The 13,311-nt window shown below is 55.8% G+C and overlaps 1 protein-coding gene across 1 annotated transcript in view; it reads right to left on the bottom strand.

The window, feature by feature from the left end:
* ZAN (zonadhesin) overlaps positions 1–13,311 on the bottom strand; it is a gene marked incomplete at its 5' end in the record, with an annotated part of 33,582 nt that overhangs the window by 1,402 nt on the left and 18,869 nt on the right. Inside the window, 21 exons of the mRNA XM_084882122.1 lie at positions 42–1,162; positions 1,259–1,361; positions 2,497–2,637; positions 3,084–3,222; positions 3,317–3,516; positions 3,936–4,075; positions 4,378–4,548; positions 4,803–4,974; positions 5,159–5,288; positions 5,765–6,012; positions 6,347–6,488; positions 7,024–7,235; positions 8,601–8,911; positions 9,251–9,375; positions 9,573–9,737; positions 9,848–10,098; positions 10,518–10,659; positions 10,892–11,100; positions 12,187–12,363; positions 12,677–12,771; positions 13,135–13,249. Coding sequence (XP_084738248.1) covers positions 1,063–1,162; positions 1,259–1,361; positions 2,497–2,637; positions 3,084–3,222; positions 3,317–3,516; positions 3,936–4,075; positions 4,378–4,548; positions 4,803–4,974; positions 5,159–5,288; positions 5,765–6,012; positions 6,347–6,488; positions 7,024–7,235; positions 8,601–8,911; positions 9,251–9,375; positions 9,573–9,737; positions 9,848–10,098; positions 10,518–10,659; positions 10,892–11,100; positions 12,187–12,363; positions 12,677–12,771; positions 13,135–13,249 — 3,488 coding nt within the window. The 3' untranslated portion in view covers positions 42–1,062. The remainder of the gene's footprint in view (positions 1–41; positions 1,163–1,258; positions 1,362–2,496; positions 2,638–3,083; positions 3,223–3,316; positions 3,517–3,935; positions 4,076–4,377; positions 4,549–4,802; positions 4,975–5,158; positions 5,289–5,764; positions 6,013–6,346; positions 6,489–7,023; positions 7,236–8,600; positions 8,912–9,250; positions 9,376–9,572; positions 9,738–9,847; positions 10,099–10,517; positions 10,660–10,891; positions 11,101–12,186; positions 12,364–12,676; positions 12,772–13,134; positions 13,250–13,311) is intronic.

Raw genomic sequence — 13,311 nt, 5'->3', positions numbered from 1 at the left:
TGGCCAGCCCATTCCAGAGTCCCTGAGCCTGCCCACCGCACCTGCCGTGTGAGCTGCCTCCTCCGGCAAAGCTTCAGGGTGGTCTGGCCACGGGCACTCCTTCCTCCCGAGCCCTATCCCCAAGCACGTTAGGTCTTGCTTCCTAAAAGGAAAGGGGCTGCAGGGTCAGTGATCTAGAGGATAAGTACTGAGTGAGGATATCTTTCTAGAACCCAGTGTCCTGCCTGCGTTGGTACCCAAGCCACTGACCCTTGGGGTCCTACATCCTGGTCCCCCCCACACCCCAGTTGGGAGCCTTTCTTTCCTTTGAGCCCAAGGAGACTGTCCCACCCCCCTCTGCCAAACAAGGAACTGCCTGGTGCCAGGCACAAGGCAGGGGTCGGCGTCAAAAGGTTTTCCCTTTGACCTCAGGCTGAAGTGTGGGGGTGTTGTCTCTCCTACTAAGATAGAACGAAGTTAAGACTCCTCAGCAAGAGGCCCCAAGTCCCACTCTGTTGCCACAGTAACCCTTAGATCCTTTTGGGAAATGGGTGTGTGCATAAGGTGGGGACCTCCGCAGAGGGTCCTAGGCCTGTTCACCCCTTTAAAATAAAACACTCCCTGTTCTTAGCCTCTGCCCGCAAGTCATCGCATCGTTAGGAATGTCAAACTCCTCAGGTCCACTTCACTACCCCGGTGGGAAGCTCAGGGCCAAGTCCTCTGAGCACGAGGATTCCTAGGGGGAAACATGACGAAGGCCATCTTTCCTCCTTATCCCAGAAGCCTGAGGGCTGACTGCCCATCCAGATGTGGCTTTGCTTAAGGAACAGACCTCACCTCCTCAGACATCCCCTCTCTGGACATTTTCTAGATCGCAGCCTGATGTCCTTAACATACCCCTTCCTCCTATTTCTCCCCCTACAAGGACCCATCTCACAGACCCTTCCACCATGATTATATGGAAATCCACATCTCAAAACAAATAATTTTATTTTCTCTCTTCCTTACTCAGGACAACTCAAACTAAGTGACTTTGAAGGCAGGTTCTGGAACAAGACCTGGGGGGAAGGGAGAAAGCCCGTGTCAGAGGCTGCCTCCGCTCCCGGCTCTGGGCTCTGGGCCGTGGGGTTGGTTCTCACCTGTGTCTGCCAGCCTGTCTCTGTGCCGGCTCCGCCTTTTCTCCCTAGGGGATGGTGGGGAAAAGAGAGGGTCAGTGCCCACTCCCCATGTCCACTCGCTCCCCCCCCCCCCCCGCCAGCTGCCCTCTCCCCGAACTCACCTCCTCCTCTTGCTCTTGGAAACACATTCTCTGACCACCACCAGCACTAGGACCACCATGGGCACCAGCATGCCCAACAGGATGACCACAAAGCTGGACACTTCTGGAATGGGGCAGGAAGGGGTGGGGAAGGAGACACGAGCTTTTGGTCTTTGGTTGTCGTCCTGAAGGTCCTGCATCCCCTAAGTCCCTGGCTGTGACCGGTAACTCTCCAGGGGGCTGTTGCCCCAGGGGCTCCGAGTCCTTAGTGGCACTCCCTCCCCCAAGAACTCTCTGTTTCTGGGCACATAGCTCCATGAGCCTTTTAGGGGGGTGTCATCCAGTTAGTCCCTGGGGTCCAGGGCAGCCTCTCCACCAGCACTTCTCAGAGAAGAGTCCTAGAATGACTTCGGTCGCCTGGGAACTTATTAAAACGCAGACTTCTGGCCCTCTCCAGATCTACCGAACCCGAGTCTCTGGGGATGAGTCTCAGAATCAATGTGATAAATAAGCCAACCCTCCCAGCCCTGCCCCCTTCCCAACCTTAAGTAAGACAAAGTTGGAGAGTCACTGGCCCAGAGGCTCAAGGGAATTGTAGTTTTGGAGGGGGAAAGACAACAAAAGGTCTTGGAGAGGCCTGGAGTGATACAAGAGGGGAAGGAACAGGGGGGGTGAGGCATATAGACCTCAGAAGAGAGCTGGGGATCAGGGAGGTTCCACAGTGACTCAGATTCTTGGAGAACCTGTCTTGTTAATCTCTGGAGATCATATTATAATATTATATATTACATTTTCTACAATATAGATTATATTAATACTATATTACCTATCTGTTATATGTCTGTAATACCTGTCTATTAGATGTGAACATTATACACTGAGTGGTCAGATTATTTTGATCTCTGAACACAATCTGGCTACTCAGATTGTGTGTGTGTGTGTGTGTGTGTGTGTGTGTATTTTTTTTTTAATTTTTTTTTAGAGGCCCAGTGCATGAATTCATGCATGGGTGGGGTCCAGCCAACCTGGCCAGAGGGAGGGGACATGGGCCATTGGCTGGTCTGCCTGCTGATGGAACTCCTGGTTGAGGGGACAATTTTCATATTAGCCTTTTATTTTATAGAATATATACTGAGTGGCCAGATTATTATGGGTTCAGAGATCATAGTAATCTGTCCACTCAGTGAATACATGGAATAGTGGCAGTTGCTGGTGGGGCAGGGACTGTGAGGATACAGGGCCAGAGAATAAATTCTTACCTGGCTTTTCGGGGAGTGGCATGTCCCGAAGCTCCGTGCAGAGGTCTCCTCCGTAACCAAGTGCACACTCACAGGTGAAGTGGGCGCCCTGCTCCCGGCAGTGCCCGTCGTTCTGACAGGGGTTCCGCAGACATGGGCTTTCTGCAAGGACGAAAGGGGTGCAGGGAGTGGTTCTGGGAGGACACCCCAGCCCAGGAGAGGGAAGAAAGCAGCAGCTTCCACTCCTGCCTCTGCACTCACTAGCCCTGGCTCTAGGGAAACTGTTCACCTCGGAGTCCTTGTTTTTTTTAACCTGTGAAACGGGAAGATTATGCTTCTACCAAGTGCTGAGTAAGGACTAAAGGAGATCATGGAAGGCTGATGCTAAGCGCTTGGCAGACAGCAGATGCTCAGGACACATCAGGTCCTTAACCTTTGCCCCTCTTGACAAAGGAAGGGGCTAAGCGAGAAGAAGCGGAACTAAATGGCACAAACTTCCTGGCATTGGTGGGGAGAAGTCCCCGGCATAGGACAGGGAGAGACAGTCTCAGTCCAGGGAGGTCTGAGCTATGGAGGCAGCTGAAAGCCACGGGGTGATCCAGGCTCACCTCGGAAGCAGCCACGAGTGAGGTTCCCCAGGGTGCAGATTTCCCCAACGCTGCAGCCGAGGGGCTCACACAGCAGGTGCTCTGGGCTGACACAGGTGCAGCGCTGAGAGCAATCCTCAGTCACAAAGCTGTCACCCCGCTGGGGAGGGAAGAAGGGATGGGAGGAGAAGGTCCTAGTTTCCTGTCCCCACACCTCCACCCCCACTCCCCCGAGGCCTCCCACACACCCTGACCTGGTAGTAGATGCCACTGTTGGTGCAACCGCAGCGGGCCAGGGGGAGGCTCCGGGCACCGCTGTAGATGTAGCCTGGGAGGCTGGCACAGCCTTCCACACAGGGGCCCTCACAGTCCCTGGGAGCCGCCAGGTTGGCACAAGAGGCAGGGCAGCGTGTCATACAGCTCTGATAGAGGGTATTGGCTGGGCACGCCAAGGCTGAAGGGACAGAGACACAGTCAGAGAGTGGCCAGCTGGGGTCGGCCCAACAGGTGTGGAGGGTGTGGGACTGGAGAGGAAACGAGGTCTCCAACAACTGAGCATCGTTCCAACTCGGCCAAGAAGGTATAGGCAAGGACGCCAGAGTGTGGGCTGGCTCTGAGGGTCTCTGTGACATTAAAGCACATGAAGGAAATGGAGGAGAAAAGGTGGCCGTTGATGAGAAGGAGCAAGATCGGGGACAGGGTGGGGTTGGAGCTTCCCTGGCGGAGGCAGAGAGGGCTTAGGTTGAAAGGACGCCGGCTTGGTGAGCGTTGAGTGATGGGGCACCCAGAGGGGAAGCCCCGGGTAGGAGCAATGCGGTGGCACTGAGCTGAGCAGAAGCAGAAATGGCTGACGGGGTCGGGTCAGTGCCTCACCGCAGTGAGTGTGGTCCCGCCAGCTGGCCAGGGTGGCGCCTGCCTCCTGGCAGATGATGGCGTAGGCGCTGAGAACGTGGCAGCGCAGCTCCTCCTGCTCCTCAGGGTCCCGGGTGACGCACAGGTCGAACACACAGTGCCTAGGGGAGCCGTGGGGACAGCTGAAGACCGTCAGAGGGGGAGGAGGCAACCACACCCAGCCCTGCAGAACAAGCCTGGGAGCCCCAGCAGAAAGACAGAGTGTGTGCGTGTGTGCAGTGCATGTGCGTGCGTGCGTGCGTGTGTGTGTGTATGTGTGTGTGTGTGTGTGTGTGTGTGTGTGTGTAGGGGGTGGGTCACAAGGTATGGAGGCCACAGAGAGGTGAGCCAAATAGCAGAAGTGAGAGACAGGCAGCGGGACCCAGAGAAAGGCCATTCCCGGAGTCCTGGGCTCCTCACTCACTGCTGGAAGGGCTCCGGGGCCACCGTCTGGTGGCAGGCGGCAAAGGGGCCCACGGGGTCCGCCATCACCCCACAGGCCTGGGTGCTGTTGATGAGCTCCAGCTGCTCTGAGCTGCATTCTGACACACCGAAGCCTGCCTTCTCTTCTCCCTCCTCCTCCTCTCGGATGGACCTGGGGCAGAGACAGCCACAGGCCAGGGGAGGCTCACAGAAGCTCGTGGATTGAGAAAGAACTGAGGGGAGAGCATGGGCACAGGTACCCCTCTACCCCCAGGATTAGGAGAATCAGGCCAGTGTGTCCGGGCACTCGCCTGCGGGTTTCCTCCGCTGCTGAGAATATGGGGTGGGCGGGGTGCGGACAGATACTGGGCTATTGCTCAGGCCCTGGAGCCTGGGCCTCCCTGCCCCGAGCCCCGGCCCTCTCACCTTGAGAAGCGGGGGAGGCCTCCCTTGGTCTTCACCTCCCAGCTGTTGCCAAAATTGATGAGGTTCTGAGTGAGGGCACCATTGGGCAGCATGAATTCATTGTTCTGGTTCTTGTCAAAGTTCCCGCACAGGCCACTCACCAGCCCCTGGTACGTGCTGGGCAGGGAGATCACTGCAGAAGGAAGGGGCATCCAAGACTCCCTACCTCTGCTTTCCCACCCTCCCGGGGCCGCCACTGGAGCTTGGGGCCCCGCTCCCAGGCAGGGGTCCTCTCCCACCATGCTAGGTCTGTCTAAGATGTGGTCCTCCCCCCGCCCTCCATCCCAGAAACATCCCACGTCCCCAGCCTCAGGTACCTGCATTGTCCTTCCCATCAAAGCTGACAGTCAACTCAAAATCAGTGATCAGATACAGCCGTTGGCTCCGAATGATGACCTGCAGCTGCTTGTTGGGGTTGTAGGGGGTGTCCATCTTCTGGTCGTTGACCTGGAGGGAAGGCAGGAGTCAGGGAGCCCTGACTCAACCTGCCCCCCCGCAGCTATGGCCCTGCCTCGCTTGGCACAGCCCAGGGCCTCCCTGTGTCACTGCTCCATGGAAGGAGACACGCCAGTAGGCTTCGCTGTCTGTGTGGCAAAGGCCTCCCAGGGATCTGCCGCCTCTGCAGCCCCAGCCCCTTTCTTGCAAAAACATTAGCAGACTGGGTGGCTCGGTAGTTCCTCAGGCGGCTCCACCTTCTCATTGCAGGCTTTCTCTTTCTCTCTCATTCCCATTCCCTGTCTCTCTCCAGCCTGTTGCTTAATCACATGCCCTCCACTGCCTCTCCTCACGACATGAGTATGACACCACTAACTCCGAGTTCTATAATCAGGCAGCCGCCGTCAGAAACTTCCTGGGGAACGGAGTCCAGGCTTCACCGGCTCCAGGCGGCCTCCCCAGAACCCCCGGCCTGGCCAGCCTCTTACCACGAGCTGCAGTTCAGCCTGGAGCTGGACTGTGTAGCCGTAGACGATCACAATGACCTCCTGCAGAAAGATCTGGCCGAGGGGCATGTGCACTTTGTTGCGTCCCTCCACAACCAGGGGCTCCACACTCCTGGGGAGCGTGTCCACGGTCTTGACCAGAATGTAGGTCATGCGGCCCAGGAAGTGGTAGCTAACGCCATCGAACGTATGGTAATGGGGGTCTCCGAAGACCGAGCAACGTTCCAACTCTGCCAAGAAGGGCCAACCATGAGAAGGCACCCTGCCCAGATGTAACAGCCCCCAGAATCCTGCCCCCCGTCTCTTGTCGTGCGCGCGCGCGCCCCGCCTCCACCCCCCCTTAGCCCTGAGCCCCCTTGATACCTAAGCTGAGACTTTCCCCTCTCTCAGTCCCATTAAAAACCCGAGAGCAGTTCCCTCTTTTTGCCCTTAAAGGAGTGAATCCCATTGAGGGTCATGACCCACAGGGAGCCACAGAGAACACAGGCCCGCCCCATGCCTGAGCTTGGCCTTGCCTCTGCAGAGCTGTGCAGCCCCTGTCCGCCTCCCGTGTGCCTCCCTTACTGTGGAGGGCGCAGCTGCTGCTGCCGTTGGAGCTGGACTGGCAGTGAGAGCCAGAGGGGCAGACGAAGGGCTGGCACTGAATGGTTCCTGCTCTGCAGGTGCAGTTCTGGATGCAGCCATTGGAGAGCCAGGTTTTCCCTGTCTGTGGAAACCATAGGAAGAGCGAGGGAATCAGGCGGGAAGGCCAGTTCTCCTTCCTCTCGCCCCTTCAGCCCAAAACCACAGTCTAAATAGCTTAATGGGCGCAGGCTAGAGGCAGTTATGGAGCCATCCACACACTTATGTCTCTGTACCACCCCCTGGAGGCACTGTGCTTGGTGTTTTACATATGTTCTTCAGGAGTTAACTACTGGACCCGTCTTACAGATAAGGAAACTGAGGTAACACAGTTCCCTGAGTGGAACCATTAGAATTCAAACCAAGGCCATGCTCTCCAGTACACTGTGCTGTATCCCAAGTTTTGGATTCCTCAGATCCAAACCACCACCACCACCACCCCGCTCCCCCCTGCGTGCCCCCGCCCCCCCCAGCCCAGGCCTGGCTGGAGACTGCCCTGCCCTGTTGCCCCAGGTCGGGCCAGCCACACGGACATGGCATCCCAGGCTGACAGAGACTGAGGAAGGAGAGAGTACCATCCTCAAGGTGTGCGGGTCCCACCCAACCTCCTTCCCACTCACGGGGAGGGAGCGGCCCTGGGCGTCCCTGCAGCCGCACTGAGTCCTGGGCACACACTGCTGCTCGCTGAGCACGTAGCCAGGCAGGCAGATGCAGCCCTCCTCACAGGTGGAGGGAACTTTGGTCTCATCACACTGGCCTTCCATGTCCCAGCAGGAGCGCGAGCAGGAGGGGACGCAGGACGTGTAGGTGCTGTGGGAGGGGCACTCCAGAGCTGGGGGAAAGGAGGGGAAGGGTAAAGACTTAGTGACCGTGGGCTGTGTGCCAGGGCCCCAGGGAAGGAAGGAAGAAGAATGGCTCTCCCAGTTCAGCCTGGGAGACAAAAGATTGGAAACAACTGGAAAGTCCATTACTAGGAAACTAGTTAAATAAAAGATGATGAGTGGGTTATGACAGAACAATGGAACAGTATTCAGCTGCAAAACCAAGTGGGACGTGGCTATCCGACACGGAAGAGAATATCTGATATAGTAGCATCGCCAAGTTAGATTGTCAAGTGAAAAAAATAAAGTGCAAAATACGGGGTCTCAAAGGCTATTGGTGAGAAAATAAGGAAAGCAAAGTTGTATGTTTGCATGTGCATAAAGACCTTTGGGAAATACTGAGGCACTGATAAGAGCAAGCTAGGCAGTCCACTCATGGGGTCAGCGGGGAGGGAGACTTCACGACTCTTAATACTTTTAAAGTTTTTGAGCCATATGAATGCATCACATACTAAAAACACTTTAATCACTGTTTTAAATTTCAAAAGTTTCAGGAATTAGATGGTTGCAGAACCTTGTGAACATTCAAAAAGCCAGTGGACTGTACACTTTAAAAGGAGTGGAGCCCGGCCAGTGTTGCTCAGTACTTGAGCATGGACCTATGAACCAGGAGGTCACGGGTTCGATTCCCGGTCAGGGCACATGCCAGGATTGCAGGCTCAATCCCCTATCTCCAACATGCAGAAGGCAGCCCATCAATGATTTTCTCTCATGATTGATGTTTCTCTCTCTCTCCCTCTCCCTTCCTCTCTAGAATCAATAAAAATATAGTTTAAGAAAAGGAGTGAATATTATGGTATGTGACTAATCTCTTTTTTGAAATTTTAAAGAAAAGAGCTCCAGAAAGACGCCTAGAAGTCTGCCAGGAGGGGAGAAGAACTTTCTAGGTGCAAGGAGCAGTGTGTATAAAGGCAGGGAGGGTGCGGGAAAGCAGGGCTGTGTGGGGAATGGGGTCACTGGGTGCAGGTGATGGCAGATGCTCAGGACAGGGGTGAGAGGAGGGGCTGGGGCCGTGTGCAGGGTCCCATCCATCTCAGGCAGGAGCTTGGACTGATGTTGCAGACAACAGCCACGCAGGGGAGTAACGCGATCACATATCCTTTGGAAAGACAGTGTTAGAGAAGCAGATGAGGAGCAGCCCCGCCTGTCCTGGTGGGAGGGGCCTGGACTAAGAGGCTATTGCCAACAGCGCTCCTCAGAGACAGTGAGGTCAGAAATGGGTCAGAAGTCACTGGAAAGGAGCACAGCGTTAAGGGATCCGCAGGCAGAAACAGGGTTTGGGAACACTATTTGGGATAGCCATGGAGGGCACTCACGGCAGAAAGAGCTGTTTCTCCAGATTGGCGGCTTGAGCCCCCGGGCCTGGCAGGCGGCCCCGAAGGCTTGCAGAGAGTCGCAGAGGGCACGGGTTGGGCCTTCGAACTCACAGAGGTTGTGCATACAGTCCAGCAGAAAGGGCGTGAGGGCCACGTGGGCGGCACACCTGGTCCAAGCCGGAGTCTGAAAGGCCACTTTGCAGTTCTTCATGGCTCTCATTAGGTTAGACGGCTTGCAGTTTGCATTCTGAGTCTCCGGGTATCCTGCTCTGGTCTTCATCTGCTCACCTATTAGTTCGTCGCTTTTGCAACTGGGAAGGGGGAGGGATCATCACCGGGACAGCCACTGCCCCGCCTGTGAAGATTGCTTGGTGCTCCCAGATGACCCCGAAGGCACCTCTTGCTTTCACTGGGAAGCGGGTTTGAGCTCTGGCCACCTTCCATGCAGCCTCGGTCCCCTCCCGTGTTTTGAAGCCAAGAAAGGAAAACTTTGCATGTTTCTCCAAATCGGTTCCCAGAACCCAGGAGCCGTTCCCAGGGAAATCACACACGTACGGGAAGGCTCTGCGCTCTGGCCCCGGTGTGCCACGTTACCTAGAATCCCAACTCGTGTTCCTATGAAAAGGCAGAAAGATAGCGGGGACAATTACTTTGGGTTGGCCTCCTTATCTTGCCAACTGTGCACAAAATCAATGTCATTCTGGGCTAGTTCGTCACTGGGCATCATTAACTCATCCTCTTCCTCGTCGTTGAAGTTTCCGCATATGCCACAGACCTGGGTGGGCAGAGGGGAGTCTCACACGCGGGGTCGGGGCAGGGAAGCACTCTCATTTAGTGCCCCCTTTTCCACGCGAAAGAGAAAGGAGCGCTTGCCATCCCTCTCCTGTTCTGGGCAGGGCCATCTTGGGTCTAAGGCCCCCGCCATATGGGGGTGCAGACCTCCCTAGGACAAGGTCCAGGTGCGTTCCTCACCTTTCCGTAATAGGCTCTAGGGATTTCGATCTGTAAGGACCCTCTGCCATCAAACTTGACTTCCACCCCAATGAAATGTCTGAGCACGGTGTGGGTGCCACTGGCATAGATGTTCACACCCTTGACCCGGTTGTTGGAGGGAAGGGTGACCTGTTTGCCATTGATCTGCAGAGGAGAGTAGGGCATGCGAGGAAGAGGAGGAGGAGGAGGAAGGACCAGAGAGCCCTCTCCCCAGAGCTTGCTTCCTCTGTCCCTGACGGTGTCGCCCGGCTCACCAGCACATGGTGGTCCTTTTGTAGGGTGATCAGGGAATCATAGACGCTAAAATTGAGCTGGCGGAGGTAGAAAGCAGGGGAGTGGCCTTCTTCCCCCTCCTCGTTCTCGCCACTGATCTTGAAGAAGGGCAGGTCCGTGGTGAATTGACATGTTTTCATCAGGACGTAAGCACAGGTGCCCCTGATGGCATGGTAACGGCCATCAAAGCTTACAAAGTAGGCCTTGTCTGCGATCCGGCACACTCCCATCCCTGCAGGAGAGAGAGGTGGCTGAGGAGTGCCCAGCCTCCATCAAGCCCAGGCATTCTCCTTCACAAGGGTGTGAAGGCACGAGGCCTCCAAAGGGAAGGAAGACAAAATAAAAGAATCAAGAAACAAGAGCTAGGCTGGTGTAAGGCTGAGGAGTAGGACGGGTAGTATTCTGCCTGGGAGAGACTTCTAATGTCTCGTCTAAGTCCACATCGGCTATGGGAGAACCATGAGTGACTGACTTCAAGGAGTCCTTCCCAGCGCGGTGGTCTCTTTCCCCACCAGAAGCTCTGTACAGCAGGGCCACATGCTGGAGGGCTCCAGATGGCAGTGAGGAGAGTATATGGGGAAATTGGGGAGAGCTTGTCTTGGGGGCTGCAGGGGGGGGGGGGGCCCTCTGGCATGCTCAGGGGCCTCCTACCCGAACTCCGGCAGCGTATGAGCCCATGCAGGGCCCAGCACAGTTGTGCAGGCTTGCAGGAGGTGTCGAGGCAGGAGATGTTGTGGCTGGAGCAGAAGCACAGCCTGGAGCAGCTAGTGTCCGTGTACCAGGTCTCCCCAACCTGTGGGACGTGGGCACACAACAGATTCTTGGAAGCCAGAGACAGACTGGCCCCCACACCCCGAGAACTCCCTGTGAGGCTGGCTTCGCTCAGTGTTTACCTCCATGCAACCCTCTCTTAGCCTTTTGGCTCTGGGCGTACTCCTCAGCCCCCAGGACTGGCCGCCTTACTCCTTCTGCCCCCAAACCTGTAAAGCTGGGAGGGCAGGGCCCCCTTTCGCCTGGCCGCTCACCGGGTAGTAGGAGCCCCGGGAGTCGGTGCAGCCGCACTGGCTGAAGGGCACACAGGAGGCGCCGCTCAGGACGTGGCCTTTTCGGCACTCGCAGCCCTCGGCACAGGGCAGTGAAGCCGGGCAGTCCTGCGGGGTGTCTAGGGTGCGGCAGGTGGCTGGGCAAGGGTTGGCACAGTGGCTGTAGCTGCTGCCAGCAGGGCACTTCAGAGCTAAGAAGAAGCCAGGGTTAGGAAGGGCTGAGTGACTTCCACCTCCCTGCCCTTGGGGCATCAATAGTTCTTAGGAATGTGTATTAGACTAGTGGATAAATGAAATGGGCTCAATCCAAGTAATGGAATATGACTCAGCTTAAAAAAAAAAAAAAGAGGATTCTGGCATAAACTACAACATGGATGAACCCTGAGTACATTACGTTACGTAAAACAAGCCAGTCACAAAAAGACAAATACACGAGGTCAAATTCATAGAGACAGAGAGGAAAAGGCTGGGTGCCTGGGGTTAGGGGTGGTGGTGGGGTGGGAATGGGAAGTTGGTGCTTCATGGAGACAGTTTCAGTTTGGGAAGATGAAAACGGTCTGGAGGTGAATGGAGTTGATGGTTGTGTAACAATGTGAATGTACTTAATGCTATAGAACTGGACACTTAAACATCTTTAAAATGGGAAATTTTACAGTGTGTATATTTTACATGCATTTTTTAATAAAATGAGTTCCTGGGAAAGACAGGAAGAAAGGAAACAGCTGGCCGAAACCGGTTTGGCTCAGTGGATAGAGTGTCGGCCTGGGGACTGAAAGGTCCCGGGTTCGATTCCGGTCAAGGGCATGTACCTTGGTTGCAGGCACATTCCCAGTAGGGGGTGTGCAAGAGGCAGCTGATCGATGATTCTCTCTTATCGATGTTTCTAACTCTCTATCCCTCTCTCTTCCTCTCTGTAAAAAATCAATAAAATATATTTAAAAAAAAAAAGAAAGAAAGAAAGAAAGAAAGAAAGAAAGAAAGAAAGAAAGAAAGGAAACAGCTGGCCTCGGTAAGAGGGAACGATGCAGTAACCACATGAGGGTGGAACTTTTTGGTGAGGTGAGAACCAGGTGGAGGCGCGCGGTGCAGCAGAGGGTGAGGGATGGGCTTGGGGAGACTGGGAAGTGAGAACAGAGGAGGTCCCCTGTGAGTGCTGAGGACCAGGCTGTGAAGGGAAGACCAGAGGAATAGAACTTAGGGAAAGGAGGCGAGGTCCCGGCTGGGGGCGGGCGGGCGGACTCCTCCGGGCTGCCCGGAGGCACGGTCAGGTCACTTACGGCAGAAGGTGCTGTTCCGCCAGGCAGGCGGCTGGCCGGCCTCCGCACACTGGGCGGCATAGGCCTGTAGGGAGCGGCACAGGGTCAGGGCGTCGCCCTTGGTCCCACACTGGCCATGCACACAGCTGGCAAAGCTGAGGTCTGGGGCCACCACCTTGTGGCACTGGGAGAAGGGGCCTGGAGGACGAAACCGGAGGTGGGTGAGAGAAGAGCAGAAGCCTGGGAAGGGACCAGAACCAGGCAGCTGCTTGGGGCAGATTCAACATCCATTTTCATCAAAACCTCTGTTCACTGAGAACCTCCTTCCTGAGACATAAAAGCAGCTCATCCTTCAGGCTCCCGAGAAGGTGCACCCCGCCTCTGCACACTTCCTGCCGACTTTCTGTCTATTTCATGCCTCTCTTCCTGCCGCCCTGACAGTCCCCCTCCTCCTTCTCTGGCCGGGGAGGGGATGGGGGTGTAAAAAGAGCCAGCAGGGGGTGAGGCTTACCCTGAGGGTCCATTAAGATATTACAGTTCTTACTCCAGGCGTCTGCCACTTTCTTCTCCTGGCATCTGGGGGGCTTGCCACCTGCAGAGAAGCAGCTAACCCCCAAAAAAGAGGGGAAGGATAGGAACTTAGGGGTGGAGGAACCTTCCCACACACTGAAAAGTCTAGAGAAAAACAGGGACGTGAATAAGAACAGACAAGAGAACGAAGCTGTGCCCTCAGGTTAGGAGAGTCAGAAGGTACAGAAGGAAGGAAGGTGACTTCTCGGGACAGACTGCCCAAAGGTTCTCCAAAGAGGCAGTTCCGTAAGCGGAGGAGAGGTCAGCAGGAAGGGGCACCGAGGTCCCAACAACCTCCGATCACCTCCGGTGCCGGAGAGACTGGGGACACCGAGGGCACCGGCAGGCTGCCTGCTGAGGCTCTTCCTCCGGCCCATCGCCCCTCTCCTCCCCGCTCACCCAGATTCAGAGAATTCATCTGACTTCCAGGCAACCCCCAGTTCGATGGAGCTGGCCGCAGGCTGTCTCCGCCCTGGTTTCAGATTGTCATCTGAGCTGTTGCCGTTGTAGTTTCCTGGAGGAGGGAGCGGTGAACAGAGGCGCGGACGAATCCTGCAAGCGGCCCCAGCCCCGGCC

Source organism: Pipistrellus hanaki (genome assembly GCF_964339955.1).
Source record: "Pipistrellus hanaki genome assembly, chromosome: 4".
NCBI classification, from domain to species: Eukaryota; Metazoa; Chordata; class Mammalia; order Chiroptera; family Vespertilionidae; genus Pipistrellus; species Pipistrellus hanaki.
Note: the sequence above shows the minus strand (reverse complement) of the source record. Positions and strands in the feature narration are given on the sequence as shown.